Raw genomic sequence first — 23,339 nt, 5'->3', positions numbered from 1 at the left:
AGGAAGGGAAGCCAGGTGCTGGGCCAACCTGTTCTTTGACTAACCAGGTCAAACTCTGCCCCTGATGTCGCAGCCCTTCAGAGCCTCTCGGCTGGGGCAGTTATCTATGCTCATCGGAGGTCACAGAGCGTACTGCGTTAGGGCACTGTCTACATGGTTCTCTCTGTGGAATGATAAGAAGACAAAGTCACAAAAGACTATGTCAAAACATTTAACACGGCCGGGCGCAGCGGCTCACGCCTATAATCCCAGCACTTTGGGAGGGCGAGGCAGGTGGATCACGAGGTCCGTGGTGAAACCCTGTCTCTACTAAAAATACAAAAAATTAGCTGGGCGCAGTGGCGGGCGCCTGTAGTCCCAGCTACTTGGGAGGCTGAGGTAGGAGAACGGCATGAACCTGAAAGGCGGAGCTTGCAGTGAGCCGAGATGGCGCCACTGCACTCTAGCCTGGGTAACAGTGAGACTCCATCTCAAAAAAAAAAAAAAAAAAAAAAAAAAACTTGTAAAATTCTATATTAAATGTTAAATTGATGTGTGTGAGCTGTGAGTAAAACTATGCACAAAGCATGTGTATATCTCATTCCGTTTCAACAAAATAGATTCCGGGTAGATGAAGGACTTAAATTTACATACATGAATTTATTAACTTACTAGGAGATAACCATCTTAGCTCAGGCTGCTATTATAAAATACCATAGGACAGGTGCAGTGGCTCACACCTGTAATCCTAGCCCTTCGGGAGGCCAAGGCAGGTGGGCCACCTGGGGTCAGGAGTTCGAGACCAGCCTGACCAATATGGTGAAACCCCATCACTACTAAAAATACAAAAATTAGCTGGGCGTGGTGGCACATGCCTGTAATCCCAGCTACTCAGGAGTCTGAGGCAGGAGACGCCCTTGAACCAGGGAGGCAGAGGTTGCAGTGAGCTGAGATTGTACCACTGCGCTCCAGCCTGGGTGACAGAGCAAGACTGTCTCAAAAACAAAAACAAACCATAAACTGGGTGACTTAGAAATGACTTAGAAACCATAGAAATTTGTTTCTCACACTCCTGGAGGATGGGAAGTCCAAGGTCAAGCCAATGGCAGATTTGGCATCTGGTGAGGGCATCTTCCTGGTTCGTGGATGGCCTTGCTGTGTCCTCACATGGTGGAAGGAGACAGCTCTCTGTGGTCTCTTTTATGTGGGTGCTAATTTCAACCTCCCAAAGGCTGCACCTCTTAATATCATTACATTAAGGCTGAGGATTTCAACATATGAGTTTTGAGGGGGAAGACATCATAAACATTTAGACATTGTAATAACATAAGAGAGTTTGGCCTAATCTTGGAGAGGGGAGAATCTTTAGAACCGTGACAAAAAACACCCAGCGGCCATAAAGGAAATATTAAGTAAATTTGGCAATCCAAAACTTTGAAATTTTCTATAGCCAAAAAAAAAAAAAAAAAAAAAAAAATTACAAACTAAGGCAAAAGAAAAACTCATTAAAAATATTTGTAATAAAAATGATAATCCAGTATAACAACCCAATATAAAAATGGTCAAAAGACATGAGCAGGCATTTTCCAGAAAAAAGGGTAAGTAGGCAGTGTAGCCATGAGATGCTCAGTCTCACTCACAGTTGAAGAAATACAAGTTGTTGGGGAAATTAAAACCAAATTCAAATTCATTCTGCCAGGTGTCCTGTTGCCCTTGGTCCCATTGGGCCACTCCAGGGACTAATCCATTAAGATGGCCACATCCCACAGGCCACTCAAGGGGACACAAGTTCAGCGGGTGGATCACTAGGACATTCTTCCTCTTTCTTTCCAACAGCCATTGCCGAAGCCGTAAAGAAAGCCCAAGAGTCAGCGGACAAAAAGATGAAGGAAGTCACTGAGACAGTGACCAACACAGTCACAAATGCCATCACCCACGCAGCAGAGAGTCTGGACAAACTTGGACAGTGAGTGCACCTGCTACCACGGCCCACCCTTCCCGAGTCTCAATAAAAAGCCGTGAGATGAGTATATCAAGCCCTGGATTTATTCCCATTTGGATGGAAACACTAGGCAAAGTATTTTCTTATTGATATAAAATATTTTACATATTTATGGAGTACATTTGAGTATTTATTACATGCACAGAATGTGTGGTGATCAATCAGTGTTCGGGGTGTCCATCACCTTGAATATTTGGTATTACTATGTGTTGGGTACATTTCAAGTCCCCTCTGCTAGCTACTTTTTTGTGGTTGTTTTTTGTTTTGAGACAGAATCTTGCTCTGTCACCCAGGCTGGAGGGCAATGGTGTGATCTTGGCTCACTGCAACCTCTGCCTCCCAGGTTCAAGCAATTCTCCTGCCTCAGTCTCCCGAATAGCTTGGACTACAAGCGCAGGCCACCATGCACCGCTAATTTTTTTTTTTTTCTGTATTTTTAGTAGAGATGGGATTTCACCATGTTAGCCAGCCTGGTCTTGAACTCCTGACCTCAAGTGATCTGCCTGCCTGGACCTCCCAAAATGCTGGGATTATAGGCATGGGATACTGTGCCTAGCCTTCTAGCTACTTTGAAGCATACAATACATTCCTGCTAACTATAGTCACCCTAGGTGAAATATTTTTCAACAGAAACACTTTGCATGTCCCCTGTGTCTCCTCTGCTGAGGCGGACACTGGCACTGGGGCCCATGCTGCTGGCTGGATAGGTCCCCATGATGAATCAGATGCTTCTCTCTCACGCTAAGACCTTTCATGTCAGGAAGGGGCTTTTCTGGAAGAATAGTTAGTGTCTGTGCTACGTTTCCTAAAAAACTGTTTCCCCAGAAACTATATAAACTTTCAGCCACCTCAGTGCTTCAGGAACACGCTAAGGGAGGACCCTCATTTGTCTCGCATGTTTTGGGGGATTTTTCTTGAGATGTTCTTGCAGGACTCAGGACAGATAACAGACCAGCTTGATGAAGAATTTAGCAAGGCAGGCCCCCACTGAGCTGCTTCTTGTTCTCCCAGAGATCAGATAAGCATTTCTGCTGGACAGTTACAGAATCTGGTCAAGGAGAGACTGAGTCACTGCTTAGTCATCCTAGAAGCCACTGTTGATTTTTTTTTCTTCTTCTTTTTTTTTTTTAAGACGGAGTTTTACTCTGTTTCCCAGGCAGGAGTGCAGTGGCATGGTCTTGGCTCACTGCAACCTCTGCCTCCTGGATTCAAATAAATCTCCTGCCTCAGCCTCCCGAGTAGCTGGGACTACAGGTGCCCGCCACCAGTCCCAGCTAATTTTTTGTATTTTTAGTAGAGATGGGGTTTCACCATGTTAGCCAGGATGGTCCCGATCTCCTGACCTTATCATCTGCCTGCCTTGGCCTCCCAAAGTGCTGAGATTACAGGCGTGAGCCACCGCGCCCGGCCCAGAATATTTACCGACTGACGTCAGGCCTACATGTTGATAGTGGGTAGTAGGGGACAAGATGCCTGGCCCTCTCTCTTTCTTCTCATGAGCAAGTCAGTATCACAGAGGCTAAACATATCTTTAAGTAGCATTTAACTTAAATTTTTTTTAATAAAAAAAAGAGAAGTAATTTGTAAAAATATTGCATCCCCTATTTCTCTGCTGGAAGCTATTTGTTCTTAGCATAAATAAGAAGAAAAGGTGTTTTGCTTAAAAAATAAGTGAATTGCTCACCGTATTTCTGGATTTCATCTAGAATTGGCCTCACAGTTTGTGAACAGCCCAGGAATAGCCAATGTCTTAGCTTTGGAACATTTGCCACTTTCCAGCTACAGCTGGACCTTATATCCTGGTTTGGTTCCTGATGACTTTCAAATTCTCCTGATCCAAATGCAAACTCAGAAACAAGAGCGCATTGTTGGTGGCAGTATAGACTGAAACACCCTCTTTGGATGGCAGTTCCTCTCACAGGACTTCATTCTCCAGGTGTGCACAGGTACACACAGGTGCCCGAAGGATAAACACACAGATCTATTGTGGCATATTTGTATTACTGAGAGATTAGAAACATCCTAAAATGCTAACCAAATCACTTGGATGAAAAGTTTTGCTCTGCTTATTAGGTTTGGCGTGCAATATGGAGGTGACATCTGTTACTTCCAGTGTATTCTAAATACTTTAGCTCGAAAAATGAGACCTGTACCTAGATGGACACCAAAAGGGACTGGAAAACAAATATTGCATATGCAGGGGTGTGGGACGGCTCCGGGGCGGGGGATGGCGGCAGCCTTCCTTGCCGGGGCTCCAGGACAAGCGGATGGATCCCAGGAAGTGCTGTGAAATAGGCTGGCTCCCCAGCCAGCTGGTGTCATGTGCGTCCGTGTGAAGAGACCACCAAACAGGCTTTGTGTGAGCAATAAAGCTTTTTAATCACCTGGGTACAGGTGGGCGGAGGATTTGGGTAAGTAAAGGAAAATTACAGTCAAAGGGGGGTTGTTCTCTGGAGGGCAGGAGTGGGGGTTACAAGGTGCTCAGTGGGGGAGCTTTTTGAGCCAGGATGAGCCAGGAAAAGGAATTTCACAAGATAATGTCATCGCTTAAGGCAAGGACCGGCCATTTTCACTTCTTTTGTGGTGGAATGTCATCAGTCAAGGCGGGGCAGGGCCTTTTCAGTTTTTTGTGATTCTTCATTTACTTCAGGCCAAGTGGGCGTATCTGTGCAAGTCACAGGGGATGCAATGGCTTGGCTTGGGCTCAGAGGCCTGACAGCCGGGAGGATGGGAGGACACTTACTACAGCTGCTCAGAAGCACCACTGGAAGCTCAGATGTGGGTGCCCCCGCCAGAAGCAGAGAGGGGTACAGAGAAGCTACAGAGAAGCCTCTCCTGATGCCCCAGGGAGCAAGCCGACTCCTTTCAGGCTCCAGGAACACCACAAAGCAATATGAAACCTGTTCATGAGAGGAGTCAGGAATGGCTTCCACCAAAGAAACAAGACCTCCCCGTGAGCAGCGAGGATATGCAGAGAACTACCAGCTGCTCCACTAACCACACACCCTCTAGTGATGCCTCTGAATGCTCCCGAGGGGTTGTGGTGGCCGGGCCGAGCCAGGAGCCACAGTCAGCCGGGGGGTGGTGGAGCTGAGGCCATCACCTGTCTTGACAGTGGACCAGTATGGCATGGTGTATAAGGTGGCTGTGCCGCCTGCCACCTTCTCACCAACTGGTCTCCCAACTGTGGTGAATATGAGCCCCTTGCCCCCGGGAAAAATAAAATATTGCATATACAGTTGATTAAATGGAATGCTCCATGGCTGTTAGGAATGATGAAAATGGGCTGGGCATGGTGGCTCACGCCTGTAATCCCAGCACTTTGGTAGGCTGAGGTGGGCAGATCACCTGAGGTCGGGAGTGTGAGACCAGCCTGATCAACATGGAGCTGTGTTTATTGAGTGGGGATTTCGCAGGCTGGAGCTAAGAATTTCCAGTATGCATAACAGCCACAGCCCAATTATCTGACAGTGAGTTGCATAATTCCTGAGAGCAGGCCTGGACAGTGTCTGGGTGGGGCCTGGGAGCCACAGGAGACGCCCAAAGCCAGGCAGAGCCCGGGGGCGAGGGGGCGGCAGGCAGGTGTGGCACTGGGTGTGGCCCAGGGAGGGCTTGCACCCCCACACCCAAGGCAGCGGCCTGCTCATTCCTCGGCTGCAGGAGTGTGTCTCTTCATCTCCCTGGGAAAGGTGCCCCCGAGGTGAACAAGATGGCCTGGTGGAAAGCCTGGGTAAGTGGGAGCTGGCAAGAGAGTTGGGCTCCTGCATTGGTGTTAGGTGCTGGTCACCAGGGAGGCCTGAGAAATGTAAAGTCGCCCTTGGCTGGGAGTGGCTCATTCTACATTTGGCTGCCTCCTGGGCCAAGCATGGAGGGTGAGGAGGGGCCGAGATGAAACAGTCCCAGGCCTAGAGTGCCCTTGGCAGGGATGGGACCTGAGTCGGAAGGCAGGCCGATGAAGAAATGTAGAAATGCAAGGGGGAAGCTGAGGTTTGAGAGGAGTCCAGGGGAGACCCTTGCAGGGGTGAGACCACTCAAAGGAGGGGGTGTCATGGTTGAGCCTTGTGTGTAAATGTGTATGGGGTGCACACACGTGTGCATTTGGGGAGAATCAGGCACACTGCTCCCGGCAGAGGGAACTGTGTCAGAGGGTCAGAGGGCGGGCAGCTTGGCTTTGAGGGAAGCTGCTCAGCACAGCTCGAGGGTCCTGGTTCCGGAGGAGATGGACCTGGGGAAGAAGGCAGGACCAGGTCCTGAAAGGCCTTGCCTGGCAGGCTGAGGAGTTCAGGCTTTACCTTAAGAGCAGTGGGAAGGCATTGAAGGGCTTTGAGCGGGAGAGTAACCTGAATATGCTGTTGGGGACCCATCAGTGCCTTCACCTCCGGGATCAATGATGTTCATTTGTCAAGACTGGAGAGAGAAGAGGGGAAGCAGGAGGACCTGGCCTACTAGAGCCCTGAGGAACCCGGGGCTCAGGGCAGCCCATCCCCAGCAGAACTGATGGGTTCTCAGGAGCTTTCGGTCTATGCTTGAGCCTGAGGCCATCGCTGTGCTAAGGAGTTGAATATCCAGGAGGGGACAGAGGTGACATCTCCTGGCTGCCGGCTCTGCACGCCCTTTTCCTTTCCTCCCAGGCAGCCTCAGGATGTCAGGGCTGCACTTTCTGTTTTGCAGATGAGGAAATGGAAGCTCAGAGACACTGAGTGACTTGCTAGGGTCCAATGGCCAGCAGGCTCCAGTCAGAGAGCACTTGGGTCTCTCTGCCCAGCCCTAGGCTCTCTGTGAGCTTTTATGGGGAACCAGGCTTGTCCAGCTTCAGGGAATCTCTGGATCATAGATGTCACAACCCAGGCAAGGGTCCTCAGGGTCAGACATGCTAGGTTCTGGACAGGTGGGACACAGGAAGCCAGGGTGAGGTGGGGCAGCTGTCCTGGCCCCCAGGGAAGCAGCCATCTTCCAGGACAAGGGGCCATGGCAGCCTCCAGCTTCAACCAGGCTGCTGGGAACCTGCCTTTGAGGAGGTGGACATGGCAGGGAGAGCCCAGTGCTGGGTGGTTTCCAGAGTCAGTTGCTGGCCAAGGTGGTCTGACACTGGGCCTTGCACCCAGTGCAACAGGACAAAGGGCTCTCCATGTAGGGACCTGCCAAACTGACAGGATCACTGTGGCACTCACTGAGTCCCTACTGTGTGCCGGGCCCTCCTCTAAGCACCTCACATTTAGTATCTCCCTTGAACCTCACAAGAAGTCTATGAAGGCCGGGCGTGGTGGCTCATGCCTGTAATCCCAGCATTTTGGAAGGCCGGGGCGGGCGGATCACCTGAGGTCGATGATTTGTTTTTCTAAGACCAGCCGAGAGAGCACAGAAGAACCAGCGAGTAGGCAAGGGTAACAGCAAAACTGCAAGTTTATTTTTGGTAACCTAAGGTGTGGGGGAGAAGTCTGTCGGCCTCCGGCCAAAGAGCCCGGCAGAGTCCCCCGGTGGGGCTCTCGGACGGACTTCCCACAGTCCCGACATCCCGACAGGACTGGGGCTGTGAGAAGACCGGGTGTGGTGGGCACATGCCTGTAATCCCAGTTACTAGGGAGGCTGAGGCAGGAGAATCGCTTGAACCTGGGAGGCGGAGGTTGTGGTGAGCCGAGAGAGCACCATTGCACTCCAGCCTGGGCAACAAGATCGAAACTCCGACTCAAAAAAATTTAAAAAAAAAGAAGTCTATGAAGTAGACACCAGTATCCTTATCCACAGATGAGGAAACTGAGGCACAAGTAGGCTAGGCAGGTGCCCGAACTCACTAGTAAGTGTCAGAGTCTGGGTGAGAATCTGAACAGCCTGACTCCAGGGCCAAAACTGTACCCTGGCCATCCATGTCCCATGTGAGAGCTGGCTTGGGGCAGCAAGTTCACAGGTAGACCCCACCTGCAAGAGCCGAGCTTCCAGCGAGGACCCAGTGTCCTCTGGGCACCAAGCTGGACCAGGAACAGGATGGGAGGGGATGAGGGAACCACTGGAGAGAGCTCTGTCTGCAGGCAGAGCCCCTTTGCACCTCTCTTTTTGGTGTTGTCTTTTCCTCTGTGTCTCATAGAGACAAACCCATCTCCCAGGCCTCTGGGCAGCCACATAGCAGGGGAAGGCCAAGGTGTGGCAGCTCCCCCATGCCTGTCACAGAACAAGTTATATTAATAGATGTAGTCACAGGCTGGTCTGAATCACCTTTTCAGTGCAAATGTGTCTGTCTGTACTAGCACGGCCCTGGGCAAGACCCTGCAGGAGCCTGAGGCTGACCCTTCCTTCTCAGCAGGGGTTCTGGAGCTCCAGGACTCCACACTGATAGCCAGGGCTCCAATTCCTAGAACACTTATTTTCTAAAACCTTAGAGTGGGAAGTGAGACAGAGGCTTCTTAATGCAGCAAAATAAGAACCAGCCTGGGAGCTGCTTACAAATGCTTCACCTGAGCCCTACTGCACCCCTACTGGACTGCATGCTCCTGAGGGATGCAGTCACACAACCTGGCCACTAGCTGGTGCACCACAGCACCCGAGAGAGCCGGGACAGAGGGAAGCCGGCAGGCACTGAGAGCTGAGAATCCCCGCACCTTCCCAGACGACCTGCATTCCTGTGGGTGAAGCTTCCTACAGTGGAACGTTCCAGGAACACTCATTGCCTGGGAAAGGTTGAGTCATCAGTAGGGCAGGGGAGGTAGATAGAGCTCAGCTTCTGAGTCAGGCTGGGGAGTCCCAGCAGCACTGCTTACTGTCTGTGTAAGGGAGTCCAGCTCCCTTTCTGTAAAATGAGGGATCAGTACTTACCTAGCACAACTGTTGAGGAAGCCGTGACATAAGCATTGCATCTAAAGCACCTGGCCCAGGTCTGGCACACACAAGGGGCCCAAAGTGCTAAGAGGAGTAATAGCAGAGTGTTACTCCACAAGCAAGGGATATCGTGTGTGTGTACACTGATGAGCAATATCTCGGACCACATTGGCTGTCTCTGGATGGAATTTCCATAGGAATTATTTCTAACAATTTCTGCTCTGCAACATGGTGCTAAGAAATGACTCAGGAAGATCTGTCACCAGACATTTGAAATTAAAGCAAAGGGTTCAGAAAGATGCCTTACCTCTTACTCAAAGGAAAGATACTTACAGATATACCATCCATGGGAATCTCTGTATTTTCAGAATCTAACCCAGGGCCTGGATGGATGAATGGATGGATGTGGTAGTCAAATGGATAAGTGGGTAGGTGGGAAGGTAGAAGGGCAAATGATGGAGGTGATGGAAGGAATAAGTGAACAGGTGAATGGAAGACAAGACTGGATGGGACTAAACTCTTTTTTATCCTGGAGTATCTCTGAGTCTCCCTCTAATTCAATACCTATCTCCAATATCCCTCCACTCTCTACCATTCCTCCACCCGAAACATGCTTATGAGGAGTCGTCTGTCTTAATCATCTGAGAAATTCTGCAGTTTAAAGAGCCCTCAGGCAAGCCCTGAACTGGAGGCTTGGAAGTCAAGGGCTCAGGCACCTGGTTATCTGGTTTATTTCACAATCTGCAGAGCATCCTGCGGGTTTTTCTAAACCTGACGCTCTGAGCCCCATGGGCCTGTGGACTTGCAAACACCCTGAACTATCAGGATGCTCAGCTGAGACCCTGCCCTCTAAGTTCCTGTAAGTCCTAACTCCCCAGGAAGAGGGCAGACTGAGCTCAAACCATTCCTCAGAAAGGCAGAACCATGCCCAGCCTTCCAGCCTCATCTGCACGCTCTGAAGGCGGCACATGCAGCTCCAGGAAGCCTTTGCTTAAGTGTTCTTTCTCCCCTAACTTTGGGTGCGTTTGTCCCTTCCTGCTGCTGGTGGGTGATGCTGGAAGGAGCTGGGTGTGGCTGGGGCTGCTATCTGCCCTCAGATGGCACAGGCAGGGACTGGAAAGTTTTCGTGGCTTCTCCCCACAAACTCTGGCTCTGGCTACCCCACCCTGTTGGCCAAGGGGCTGAAGGGCTGAGTACTGGCCTGCAAGGGCTGAGCAGATCTCCGTGCCCAGGGGAGGGGCTTACTCTGTCGGGGCAGGCTACAAGATGGGCTGGGAGACTGCTCTGCCCTCCCTGTCCTTGCCTGCTTTGAGCAGGCCTGGTTCTCTTGCAGATTGAACAGGAGGGTGTCACAGTGAAGAGCAGCTCCCACTTCAACCCAGACCCTGATGCAGAGACCCTCTACAAAGCCATGAAGGGGATCGGTGAGTGGGTGTTGGCAGCCTTGCCACCTCTGCTCAAGACCTCTCTGCTCACAGCCCTGGCAAGCAGGTGCCAGGGGACATCTGGGGAGCTGGGGGTGTCCCGTGATACTCTGAGACTGACTCCACTACCCAGAGAATCACACAGCCTTCTGTTTCTGCAGTGAGGTCAGCACCCACCCTGCAAGACTGGACAGGAGGGTGCTGCTCTTCCCTGGGTAATAGGGGTGGGGAGGTCAGCTATGTGTCCCTGTGAGTGACTTCCCATCAGTCTCAGCTTTCTCACTTGTAAAGTGGCCCCAATACTTCTTGGCCTCGTGTGTCACATGAAGTATGAAGGGGATGGTGCTAAACAACGCCAGGAACAGAGGTGTGGGGAGTTTGTGGGGCTGACTGAAGGCCCCCTTGCCGCATGTCGATGGCCACGGAGCCGGCTCCCTTCCCATCTCCAGCACTTGCCCAGTGCCGCCCTCAGCACTACCGTTGAGTGGGCGAGGGCTGACCTGAGGCCAGATTTAAACAGCTTGCCCAGAAAGCCCTCCTGACCTGAGAGCAGAGCATGCACCCTGACCTCACCCCAGCTGGGACTGACCCCTTAGCCGGCTCTGCCTGAGGATCAGGGACATTAACGAGAACTGCCGCTCCTGACAAGCCCAGAAAACGTTCTCATGCCCTCTGCTTTCTCTGAAGCAGAAAGTTATCTCCACTTCCCAAATGAGAAAACAGAGGCCCAGGGAAGTAAGGCTGGCTGCCCAATGCCACGCAGTTGCTGAGCCAGGCCTCAAATCCAGGGGTTGGACTCTTAGTCTTGACCTTCCCCTATTGCAACCCACACAAAGGAGGGCAGAGCCAGAGATCTCACTCGGCCAAGCTCCAAAGGCCTGGGCTGATGTCCAGAGCCACCCAGACCTCAGATTCCATCTTGTGAGACTGGCCCTGGGCACACCCCAGCATTGTGGTGGTGTGGGGTGGGAAATGGGGAGGCAGATTTCCTAAGGGCCTTGTTTACACCACGAAAATGGTCCGGGGTTTTGGAACTATCCAGGTGTCGGGTCCCAGCTGCTCAGCCACCAAGCAGCTGCCTTCACCTTCCCCTCCTCCACCCTCACCAGTGCGTCACCCTGGGGTAGAGGGTCACTCGCGCTGTATCCCTGCAGGGACCAACGAGCAGGCTATCATCGATGTGCTCACCAAGAGAAGCAACGCACAGCGGCAGCAGATTGCCAAGTCCTTCAAGGCTCAGTTTGGCAAGGCAAGGGGAAGGCTGGTGGGGGTGGGGATAGGTGAGCCTTGGGGTTGGGGGTACAGCCTGGGAGGCAGCTCCATTCTGGACAACTTTCCCCCACAGCCAGCCCACTGGCAGCATGGGCACATGGAACCTGTGTGCACGAAAACAATTGTTCTTTATCGAAATTCACATGTAACTGGCCGCCCTGTGTTTCATCTGGCAGACCTACTTTTAGGTGTCAGTGCCCGGGCCAGGGGTTGGCCTTCCCTGCTTCCTTTCCTGCCTCCTCTCTCACAGCATTCCTTCTCATGCACCCCACAGGCCCCACTGGAGGTCTATCTCCCTGTCCCCAGGCTATCTTGCCCTGCCCTCTGAGCCCAGACCACCTTCTCTTTCCCATGCCCCGCGCATGCAGGCCTGGCTTCGCTCTGTTCTGGGGTGTGGGCACATTTTCCTCAGTCGAGCTGCTTGCACCCACACCTCGTCCCTTCTGCCACCTGGGAATTCTAAGAGCCTGGAACAAGTATGCCGGACCCTTTGTTTCTCCTCCCACCTGCCCTCCACCCCTAGGGCAAAGCCTGACCTTTGGGGGTACACAGTAAACACAGGATTAAATATGTGCATAGCCATGGTTGCCTGAAGCCTCTAGTGACTCAAATCATTAGTTTGGAGATTTAACAAGGGAAGATCAGCTCAGATATTCTCTTGGAGAACCCAGTGCACATTTTTACAGTTTCCTTCTCTTAGTCCTCACAGCTATACATTATTCTTTGCATTCAAACATTTGGAGAAACTGGTGCTCAGAGAGGTTGTAAGTTGCCCAAGGTCCCAGAGCCTGTAATCAACAAGATGGGGATTAAAATCCAGGTCTGACAAAGCCGTTGATGTCTCTGCTGTTCTGCAGATCAGCTGATGTAGCCTGGTGGCTCCTTGTAGCAACATGTGCCCTTCGAAGGAGGCACATGTATTTTATGGCAATGCCACACTCAGAGCTTGCAGTCTAGCTAGCAATGCCAATTTCATTTTACTGAGAGCTTATGATGTGCCCAGCACGGCACTGAATGCTGAGTTGAGTCACACACATCTCTCTATCAACACCCAAAGCAATGGGATGAAGCAGGACCATGTTTATCTCCATGTAACTGGTAAAGATACTGATGCTCAGAGAAGCTAAGGAGCTGGCCCAAGAAACCCAGCCAGCACATGGCAGGGCCCACGCGGAATCCAGCCCAAGCCCCTGGGCCCAGCCACCACGCCGCTGCCTGCACTCAGGTGGGCCTGGCTTACGACAAATATCACCTTTCCCTGTTCCTGCATTAGGACCTCACTGAAACCTTGAAGTCGGAGCTGAGTGGCAAGTTCGAGAGGCTCATTGTGGCCCTTATGTACCTGCCATACAGATACGAAGCCAAGGAGCTGCATGATGCCATTAAGGTAACCAGGCTAACAGGGCAGGGAAGTGGCAGGGGTGCTCACATGACTGGGTAGAGGCAATACGGGGACCAGGCACTGGCAGCCCAGAGCTCCCCTTGAGCCACTGCTTGGAATGGCCACATGGGCCACAGCTGGGCCCAGTGAGCAGGCAGTCAGCTGCTCAGACTGCACCCAACACCTGACTGACATGTTGAGTGGCCATGATGAAGCCAAAATCGGTACTTCTCAGAACCTCACAAGCTCAGGCGTACAGTGGTATTGGAAACCTGCCTCTACAGTCCCAGGCATAGCCCCCTGGGTTTCCCTTTACCTCTCACTACTCTTTGCTTTTGCAGATTAATAGGGGGGATTTTGCAGATTAATAATGGCGACCCAGTAACTATAGTCATTTTGTTTGAAAAGACACTGCTCCATGGGCACTGCCAGGCATTTTACACCTGTGTCCCCTAATCTACCTTCGGGGCAGGGGAGGCTTATTCCTGTTTATGGATCGGGATGCTTAGGCTGCGGGACATGGAGCAGCCTGTCTGACACCACCCACCTAAGGAGGGAGAGCTGAGACAGGGCTTCCCCATCACACCACTTGCCCTCAATGTCCATCACTGAAGACAAGCATGTGATTTTCTCATCACATCCTCCCACTCCAAGTGGGATAGGGCAGTGAGGTCCTCCCTGAGGCTTAGGCATCTTAAGAAAAGAAGGTGTGGACAGAGCAGAAGGTCATGCAGAGCACTCCAGCAGGCAGAGGTTTCTGTCCACAGGGCTTAGGAACCAAGGAGGGTGTCATCATTGAGATCCTGGCCTCTCGGACCAAGAACCAGCTGCAGGAGATAATGAAGGCGTATGAGGAAGGTAAGGGGTGGCACAGATGGAGGGGCTCAGGAGTGGTCACAAGCTTTGGCAGCCTGGCGGGGAACAAGGATCAAGAAGTAACCTGGACCACACTAGAAAGGACCTTTTGGGGACTTTTTTACTCACAGGTGCTGAGCACCAACCGTGTGCCAAGATCTGTGCCTGATGGTGACATTGAACATGACTTAGACTTGATCTGTAAGCTCACCAGCCCCTCTTACAGGGGAGAGAGGCATGTGACCAACTAAAATCTCTGCCCTGAGGACTGTGTTAGTGGGGGGTGTGGACCCCAGGCTAGCACAGGCCAGTCAGTCCTCCACATTGCGTAGCCAGTGGGGAGTTTTGCTGGAGGCTTTGGCTTTGCCAAGCCTTGAGATGAAATGGAGCTTTGTTGGCAGCCCCTGGCCTGGCTCTCTGATCTGGTCCATCTTGTGCTTTGCACTTGGTTGTGTATGCATGTCGCTTCTAGTTGTGAACCACCACCCAGGTGGCAGCCACTTGGACACCCGAGCATTGCATCCATGCCCTGTGCCAAGGACTTTCTTTCCTAGAAGGCTTTAATCAGGAGAAGTATGGGGAACAGGGCTGGAAGGAAGAAATCAGGCCCTGGGTAGGCTGTGGACCTCTGCTTGTGCCTCATGGTCCTGTTTCCCTGCAGACTACGGGTCCAGCCTGGAGGAGGACATCCAAGCAGACACAAGTGGCTACCTGGAGAGGATCCTGGTGTGCCTCCTGCAGGTATCACAGCCTAGGCTCTTGGGAGTGCCGTGGTTTGGGGGTCCCAAGAGCTCCACCCCAGGGAGTAGCTCTTGAATAGAGCCACAAGAATCAAGGCAGGGGCATGGGATAGCCCAGCAGCCAGGGCTCATTGGGTGTGTCTCAGCATGGTTAGAGGGTCCCGACTGCAGAGCCCCCACACCTGTCCTTACTCAGCCATGTGAGAGCGTCCTGGAAGGGCGAGGAGAGCAGGGCCTTCGTGCAGGCCTCATGCCAGGCACTTTGCTTACCTTAGCTCACTGAATCCCCCAAGCCTTATGAGACAGTCCTTACCACCCCCATTGTACAAATGAGGAAATCGAGGGCTGAAGAGAATAACTGGCTTGCTGAAGTTTCCACAGCCAAAAAGCAGCAGAGCCATGCCTACCCTCCAAGCCCAGGATCCCGCCTCTGCCCTTAATGCTCTCGTCAGCTGGCCTGCCTTACAGATCCACCTCCTCTGTTCCTAGGGCAGCAGGGATGATGTGAGCAGCTTTGTGGACCCGGGACTGGCCCTCCAAGACGCACAGGTGAGGCTGCGCCCAGCTGGCCCTGTGGCCCCACCCCCTGCCATCTGGACTCCAGCTCCTCTGCCCGTGGGGGCTTTCTCTGACACTAAGCTGGGACCCACCCAGCTCAGCTCCCTATAGGCCTTTGCCCTCTGGTGTCTGGGGAGGAGAGTGAGGGTGTTGGGAGACCAGGGAGGAAGGAGCGTGACTTGGGGGTGGGGGAGCACTAAAGCTCTGTCCTGGCAGCAACAGCCCATGAACCTGGGGATGCTGAGCCCCAGGGCTGGACACAATGTGTCCGGGTTTTGTAGGTCTGCTGCTGGCAGAGGGAAGCCTGGGAACTGGGCAGTTCCTAGAGCAGACTGTAGCCCAGGATGGAGAAAAGATTCTAAGCCAGAGCTGCTAGAGAAAGGGGACCTCCCTGTCAGAGATGACCAAGCAGAGGAGCATGCTGGCCTGGTAGAGTAGACAGGGCCCAGCCATGGCTGCAAAGCTCTGGGACTCTGGGGCTCAGTCCCTCACCTCCCTGGTCTCCCTCACCGGCTTATTGTGGGTGTTCCAATGCTAGGATCTGTATGCGGCAGGCGAGAAGATCTGTGGGACTGATGATATGAAATTTATCACCATCCTGTGCACGCGCAGTGCCACTCACCTGCTGAGAGATACCAGGGAGGGAGGGGGCTGGGGCCGGGGTCACAGAGCGTATCCTGGTCATGAGTCTCTCCCTCATGCTTCTGCCTTGCCAAGTCTAGAGTTAGGGAGAGAGCCAGGGAGGCCAGGACTCTTTCCCTGGCTACCAAGTGGGAGGTCAGGGCAGCACATTGATGTGCAGTCTCTGATCCGAGACACTGAGGGGCATTGCAAGGAGGTCTGACCATCCCCTGAGCAGAGCCCTCTCCACAGTGTTTGAAGAATATGAGAAAATTGCCAACAAGAGCATTGAGGACAGCATCAAGAGTGAGACCCACGGCTCGCTGGAGGAGGCCATGCTCACTGTGGGTAAGAGCTCAGACATGCACATTTTTCAGGCCACGGGGCTCACCGTGGGGCAGCACCAAAAGAACAAAGGGCCTAGAGATGTGACCGCAAGAGAAATAATCCATGTCACCTTCACGGAATGTCCCCTCAATGCACACTCTGCCTGTCCCCTTCACCCAGGGACTGCTCCACCTCTAGAGTCCCAGTGTGTGCTGCCAAGGATTGATCTCTGTGATGCCCACGTGGTGCCCAGTGCTGTGTGGGTGTATGTGCATGAGGGTGTGTGTGCATGAGAGTGTGTCTGCGTGTGTGTGTGCATGAGTGTGCATGAGAGTGTGTGTGCGTGAGAACGTGTTTGCATGAGAGTGTACCTGAGGGTGTGTGTGCATGACTGTGTGGGTGGGATGTGAGTGTGTGTGAGTATATGTGAGAGAGACAGTGTGTGTGTGCACACACGAATATATACGCCAGTGATTATGCCAGCCCCAACCCTTTGTGTACTCATGGCAGCCATGCAGGGAGCGCTCTGGCTCTGGTTATGAAGCCCTGGCCAGCACAAAGTCACCTTTCTGGACATGAGCCAGGGGCCTGACCCCTGCCTTCATTGCCAGTTGAAGAAACAGTGATGTGTGGCTTGAGTCCAAACTGAGTGACAGATGGTCTGGTGCTGAGAAACACTGGGGATCTTCCCCACAGCAGGAAGTCAGGGCTACTCAGGAGGTCCCACTCCAGAGCTCTCATGGGGTCCAGGGCTGAGATCACAATGGGAAGAGTCCCTGCAGAGTAGAGAGCTGAGGCCCAGGGCAGAGGGACGTCTCTTCTCTCACTTACACACAGAGCCCAGGTCCAGACTCCTGGTCTGCAGCTCTCAGCTCCACACCAGGCTGCCTCCGTGCAGAGGCCAGCAGCCAGTAGGCTCCCTGCTGTGTCCTTGCCTCTCTGGGTGGACAGGGCCATCTGAGACACCCCAGCTGGCCTTGGATGCTGTGACACAATCCGGTCTATGTCAGGACATCTAATCATACCCCTGCTCCAATCTCAGCTTCCAAAGTCCACCCCTGGATCTGGCCTGAACCCGCCATGAATGAAGTCTGCCAGCAGGGAACAGTGAAGCCATGCAGTGCCCTGTCATGCTGGGCCTTCCTATTTACTTACCCTTGAAGCCTTGCATCAGTCTCACTTCCCAGATGAGTCAGGGAGGTCAAGTAATGAAACTATACTGCACCATCAAGGCAGGAAGTGAATACATGCCTACCTCACTCAAAACCCACGCTCCTTCTACAGCCCTGGGTGAAAACGCCAACCTTCCCCACTCAGATGCCAAGTCTCTGAGCAGCACCCATGGGAGCAAGCAGGGGTCCACTCTCTGGACCAGACGCCCCCAGGTGCCTTAGTCCTCTGGGGCCAAACTCCACTTGTCACATGGGAATTCAAAATGCAGCGTTCCTGCTGAGCGACAGAGAGAGGGCACTCTGAGGCCAGCAGCCACCATACCACAGTGCCTCTGTGGATCTGAGTGACTGGATTTTCGGTGGAGGTGCCTCTGGGTTGAGAGCCCAGGGCCTGTCCTGAGTCTGAGCGGCCCTCGGATGGGCTTGAGCTGGTGTCTTCAGATGAGCCCCACAGTCCGATGCATTTCACATCTTACCCTTTGCCTGCCTGCTTGGGCCTTTGGAGCTGTGCCCAGTGCCCCGGGCTTCCTTCCTTGTCCCACACCACCTGACACAAAGCCTCTCACTTTGGGAAAGGCAGGGCACAAAGAAATATGCCAAGCCTTGCACAACACTGACTCTTAAGACCCAAGGGAAGACATAAATTTGTAGGCAGTGCCACCTACCAGCTCCAGACATTAACACAGCTTTCTTGTTTGCCAGTGAAATGCACCCGAAACCTCCACAGCTACTTTGCAGAGAGACTCTACTATGCCATGAAGGTAATTGTCCTGTCTTCTGCTTCCTGACAGTCACCCTACATAGCACCAAGTGCAAAGTCAAGAGCTCAAAGCCACCACCATCCTCCACACTGGGGAGTTCTCTTACCCCAACCTGTTGTGGATCAGAAAGGTTTTAGTTCTCAGAGGTGAAATTGAGTCTAGGAAAGGGATGCTGCCTCTCCGGAGGTGAATAATTCCATGAAACTAAAACCAATGCCTGTTTTCTCTGATTGATGGTTGCTGATATCCCCTGAAGTCAGTTCCACACCCGAAACCCAAGCCCTCTGGCCACTTCTGCCCAGGAAATGAGAGAGGGCATGTGATTCCCTTGGCCATGTGGCCCTAGCTGACATGAGACTGGTCAAGGATGAAGGTGAGCAGGAAGGCCCTGCCTGTGAAATTCCTGGCTGAGCTGACTGATGCTGTTGCTCTAGTAGGAAGTCTTGCTCCTGGAGCAGTGAGTATTTCGTGTCTAGAATATGATATGGCAAACCAAACATAATGAAGTTTGGAGCACTTGGCATCATAAAGGAAGAGTTCTGGGCAGTGGGTGAGAAGGGATTGAGGGAAGTGGACACCCTAAGCCACCAAAGCATCCCTCCTAATGCTTCCTTGACTGAAGCACAGGCTCCTTCCCTCCCTCTAAAAGCCCCAGAACCCGACGACACAGATCCGTCCACCACTCAGAGATGGACAGGAAAGGTGAGGCAGGATTTTGATGGCCGCTGTCTTGCCCAGGGAGCAGGGACACACGATGGGACCCTGATAAGAAACATCGTTTCAAGGAGTGAGATTGACTTAAATCTTATCAAGTGTCACTTCAAGAAGATGTACGGCAAGACCCTCAGCAGCATGATCATGGTAAGCAGCCATTCCCAATGTTGAGGCCAGCCTGAAACCTAGACTTTCGGGGAGACCTGGAGGCTGTGGCCAATGCCATGTGAGCCCCTCCCTTCCCAGTGGGCACCACGCGCTTGCATTCCTGACCATGTGGCGTGTGCAGGGAATAGTGGAGGTCAGTGTGGCTGGATCCCAAGGGGAGTTGGGGGCAGAGGGGAGATGCAGAGACCAGGGCACAGAGGCTCCCTTGTGTCCCACTCAGAAAGTTGGTTTCACATTTGAGTTATGGTTGCTCCTTGGAAAAGACACCAAATCCTTGCAGAAGAAGCCACCTCTGAATAGTCAATGAGATGCACTAGTCCAGTAGGAATCGGGCCCACCGCTCAAATCCAGATTTAAATAGTCCTGGCAGCCAACTTCTAAGTCAGATGAGCGCCAATAGACGGTCTGACCAGATTCCAATTAGCAAGAGTTCTGGAGCCTTCAAAACACAGAGTGATTATCACACTGCGATAATCGGGAGAAACAGCTCATCTGGGGGTGTCTGCAAATTGAGGTCTTGATGATTTCATTAGCAGAAGTCACATTAGGACAAATATTTCCCCAAGTCTTCTTTGGTTACTAAGTCAAGTCTCTAGCTCTTCCGCAAATGTCGTTGTTAAGTGCACTTTTCAAGAAACACATAGCTGACAATAGATGGAAAAGACATTTCTGTTTCCAGATGTTTCAAGACGGGGCAGCAGGTGGGCAGGGGGAAGGGACGGTTGGAATTATTCTTGGTTTCACTTTAGGCTCCCCAGCCAATCTTGTCGGGAGACAGGAGGGCAAGGCACACACCAGCCTGGACTGCTGCTGTCACCTGCAGACGGTCTGAGCTGATTGTCATTAACCCTTTTAACCACACATGGTAACTTATGGCATCGGAGAGATTTCTAGAGATAGATGAAGCCACCCTCTTCAAATTTTATCTAATGTTGTAACTTAAGAAAATTGAGTTAGAATCACGAATACCTTGACGAAACATTTTCTTTTTAGTATAGAACACAGATGTCATTAAAGCAAAAATGGTTTTCAATACTAATATGAGTTAAAAACTCTTGCATTGAAATTAAGAGGAAAATGTATAAACACTCCAAGTATAACTCATGTATTTGAAAAAGTAAACAAAATTAATGCTTCTCTTTCTAAAAACTATTACAAAAATTGTCTTCAAAATAATAAAAATCACCAGGCGTGGTGGCCCACACCTGTAATCCCAGTGCCTTGGGAGGCCAAGGCAGGAGGATCACTTGAGCCCAGGAGTTCAAGGCTGCAGTGACCTAGGACCGCATCACTGCACTCCAGCCTGGGTGACAGAGTAAGACCGTATCTAGAAAGAAAAAAGTTTTTAAAAAAATTAATTGTAGTTTGAAACCTGTGACAAGATTTCAGGTTCAAAACAAGCAAATGTTACTAAGCGGTGAAAAACAGACAATAACCATGAGACCTAAACTGTTCCACAGTGTGGAAAGTCTAGCCCCAGCCTACCCCTTACTCACCATACTCCACTCCCCTCTCTTGGCCCCATTGTCCTCAACTGCATGAAGAAGAATCTGGGTGATCTGACCTGGCCCATTTCCCAGCTCTGTGTGCAGACCCCGGACTAGCCAGTCCCATCAGGACCTACCAGTATCTAAGAAACAGGGCTCCTCAGCCATCAGACCACAAGGTCAGTCTCATCAGGAGACAAACACTGTGGACCTGATGTGAGTCAGCTGCAGGGTAGACCAGCTTGCCTTTCTCCTGCTCTGCTCTCACCACATCTCAGCAAGATGCACGGCAGCGCAGCGTCAATCTTATTTCATAGATGAGTCCCACAGAGGTGAAGGGGCTTGCGCGATGGTCCAGGCTCCTTCCACCCCCAGCCCTGCCCCCAGGTGTGTGCTGGTGCCTCACTCTCAGCCTTGGTTCCCAAGCTGCCACAGCAGGTGTTGAATAATGATGCATCGTGTTGTGTAAATGAATGGCTGGGCACCCCTGGCTCCCGAATAGAAGAACCCTGGGACAGCTGATTCCTTCCTTGTTTAGAAGTGGAACTGTCTCTGATTCATTTTCCACATCACTCCTGCATGTAGTTGCTAAAAGAATCAAAAGGACATGCAAAGGAATGGTGTGAAATTAAAAACAAGGAAAGAGGGGTGACAGCACAACCCCTGCGGCTAGGAACCCTGAAGGGCCAGGCCAGGTGCAGGCCAGGGGCATAGCTGTTAGTCATAACAACACGCCGCCATTGCCAAGCCAGGCACAAACAAGCCCCTTCTCATGCTCATGCACCTCCTGCCCACAGGAAGACACCAGCGGTGATTACAAGAACGCCCTGCTGAGCCTGGTGGGCAGCGACCCCTGAGACAGAGAAGAACAAGAGCAAAGGCCATGAAGCCAGAGTCTCCAGGCCGCCTCGCTCAACCTCAGCCATGGATGCACGTTGGGTGTGGCAGGCGGGGAGTATCCCAGTCTTTTAGTCTTCTTTTTCCCTATTTCCAGTGCTTTCCAGCCGGGTTTCTGACCCAGGGGCTGGAACCGGCCTGGACTCCTCTTCCCAACTTCCTCCAGGTCATTTCCCAGTGTGAGCACAATGCCAACCTTAGCGTTTCTCTAGCCAGACAGATGCCTCGGCATGAAGGGCCTGGGGGCTTGTGGGTCATTCCTTCCTCCCTGCAGGAGCTTCCCAAGCTGGTCACAGAGTCTCCTGGGCACAGGTTATACAGACCTCGGCCCCATTCCCATCTACTGAAACAGGGTCTCCGCAAGAGGGGCCAGGGAATATGGGTTTTTAACAAGTGTCTTATTGATATGCTTCTCTATCAGGCAGCTGGAGAGCTGGCTGGGAGCCCTTTTGTTTTAGAACACACATCCTTCAGCAGCTGAGAAATGAACATGTATCCATCCCAACCAAGAAGCCATTAACATTCATCTAAAAATGTTAGGCTCTAAATGGATGAAAAATTCTCTTACCATCTTAATAAAACAAACTACAAATTCCTGACCTAAGGACACTGTGTTCTAAGTGGCGTGGGCTCCCCTGGTGGCTGACCAGGTCAGCTGCTCTGGCCTCGCACCCCTCTGCATGCAGCACATAAGGGCGTGACCATGCCCTCGGCACCACTCTTGTCCCCACCGAACAGCAACTGAGACTGGGTACCTAGAGATTCTGAAGTGCTTTGCTGTGATTTTCAAAATAATAAAGATTTGTATTCAACTCAAAGTGTCTTTGGATGTTTAGCAGGCACCAGAGTAAGACCAATTTAATCTGTCAGAAACAGAGCTTTGGGGAGCCACAAAGCCTGAGCACCCCGTGGGCATCTCCCAGTGGGAACACTGGATGGGCCGCACCCACCGCTGCCCTGGGGACAACCCTTGCAAATGAGGGTAGATTCTATTCACCTCTTGATGTGTAGGCTATATCCTCATATCTCAGGGTTAGGGAGGGATTTAAAGTCAGCTGGTCCTGTTCCAACCTCAGCCTGACTATCTCCTTGGCATCCACCCGGGGGTGGTCCTTGGTGTGCTTGGGGTGTACTTGGGTACTCAGGGTATACTGGGGGTACTCAGGGTGCAGTTAAGTACTCCAGGTGCACTTGGCTGCCTCCAAAGATAGGGACTCACTGCATCCTTTGACAGCCCCGTCTTTTTCCAGTGTATGTGACCGGCAAAGTTCTTGCTTCACCTGAACCAAAATCAGCCACATCAAGCCCACACCTCTGCCATCTGGGGCCACAACACTTATTCATTCCCAGTAACAACATTTTGGATATCTGAAGAAGCCCCACAAATTCTGCGATGACTTCTGTCAAAGCCCGGTGTCCCCAGTCCCTTCAGTGGGCCCTCCTGGAGCCTGGTTTGGGGCCATCACCCCTGAACATGCTCTGTTTTCTGAACTTCCCCTCAAGTGGCCCTGAGGCGTAAGCGTGTGCCCAGGAACCAGCCTGATCAGGGAGATGGGAACAGCGTGGGCTCTGAATTCACTCAGATGGGAGGCAGATTCTGGCTCTGCCCTGTGCCAGCTCCATGACTTTGACTGTGTTAGGCTATTCTTGTGTTGCCATAAGGCAATACCTGAGTCTGGGTAATTTACTGACTCACGGTCCTACAGGCCATATAGGAAGCATGGTGCCAGCATCTGCTCAGCTTCTGAGGAGGCCTCTGAAGGGACCTTACAGTCATGACGGAAGGTGAAGGGGGAGCCAACATCACGTAGTGAGAGTGGGAGCAAGAGAGGTGGGGGGAGGTGCCACACACTTTTAAACAACCAGATCCTGTCAGAGCTCAAGCTGGTGAGCACAGCACCAGGCCATGAGGGATCCACCCCCTGACCTAAACACCTCCCACCAGGCCCCACCTCCAACACTGGGGATCACATTTCAACATGAAATTTGGAGGGGACATCCAAACTGTATCAGTGACTGAGTCACTTACTCTCTCAGCCTGTTTCCTCACCTTTCTATACAGGGTGGGCTCCCAGTTACAACTGCCGCCTTTCACACCACCCCAGAGCCAGTGGTGTAAAATCCTCATGTATAACGTTCACAGATGCTGTGGGTCAGGAATTCTGGAGGGC

General features: G+C 52.0%; 1 protein-coding gene across 1 annotated transcript; it reads left to right on the top strand.

The window, feature by feature from the left end:
• Positions 1–5,690: 5,690 nt before the first annotated feature.
• Positions 5,691–21,986, top strand: LOC111528000 (annexin A8-like). The gene is given in 13 exon segments (XM_026455772.1): positions 5,691–5,711; positions 10,125–10,215; positions 11,258–11,339; positions 11,341–11,464; positions 12,761–12,874; positions 13,636–13,726; positions 14,385–14,464; positions 14,953–15,012; positions 15,560–15,651; positions 15,893–15,990; positions 17,844–17,902; positions 18,641–18,763; positions 21,069–21,986. Coding segments are annotated over 13 exon segments (1,095 nt in total). The 3' UTR covers positions 21,129–21,986.
• The last annotated feature ends 1,353 nt before the right edge of the window (positions 21,987–23,339 follow it).

Source organism: Piliocolobus tephrosceles, chromosome 9, assembly GCF_002776525.5.
Source record: "Piliocolobus tephrosceles isolate RC106 chromosome 9, ASM277652v3, whole genome shotgun sequence".
NCBI classification, from domain to species: Eukaryota; Metazoa; Chordata; class Mammalia; order Primates; family Cercopithecidae; genus Piliocolobus; species Piliocolobus tephrosceles.
This window is presented reverse-complemented; position numbering and strand designations above follow the sequence as displayed.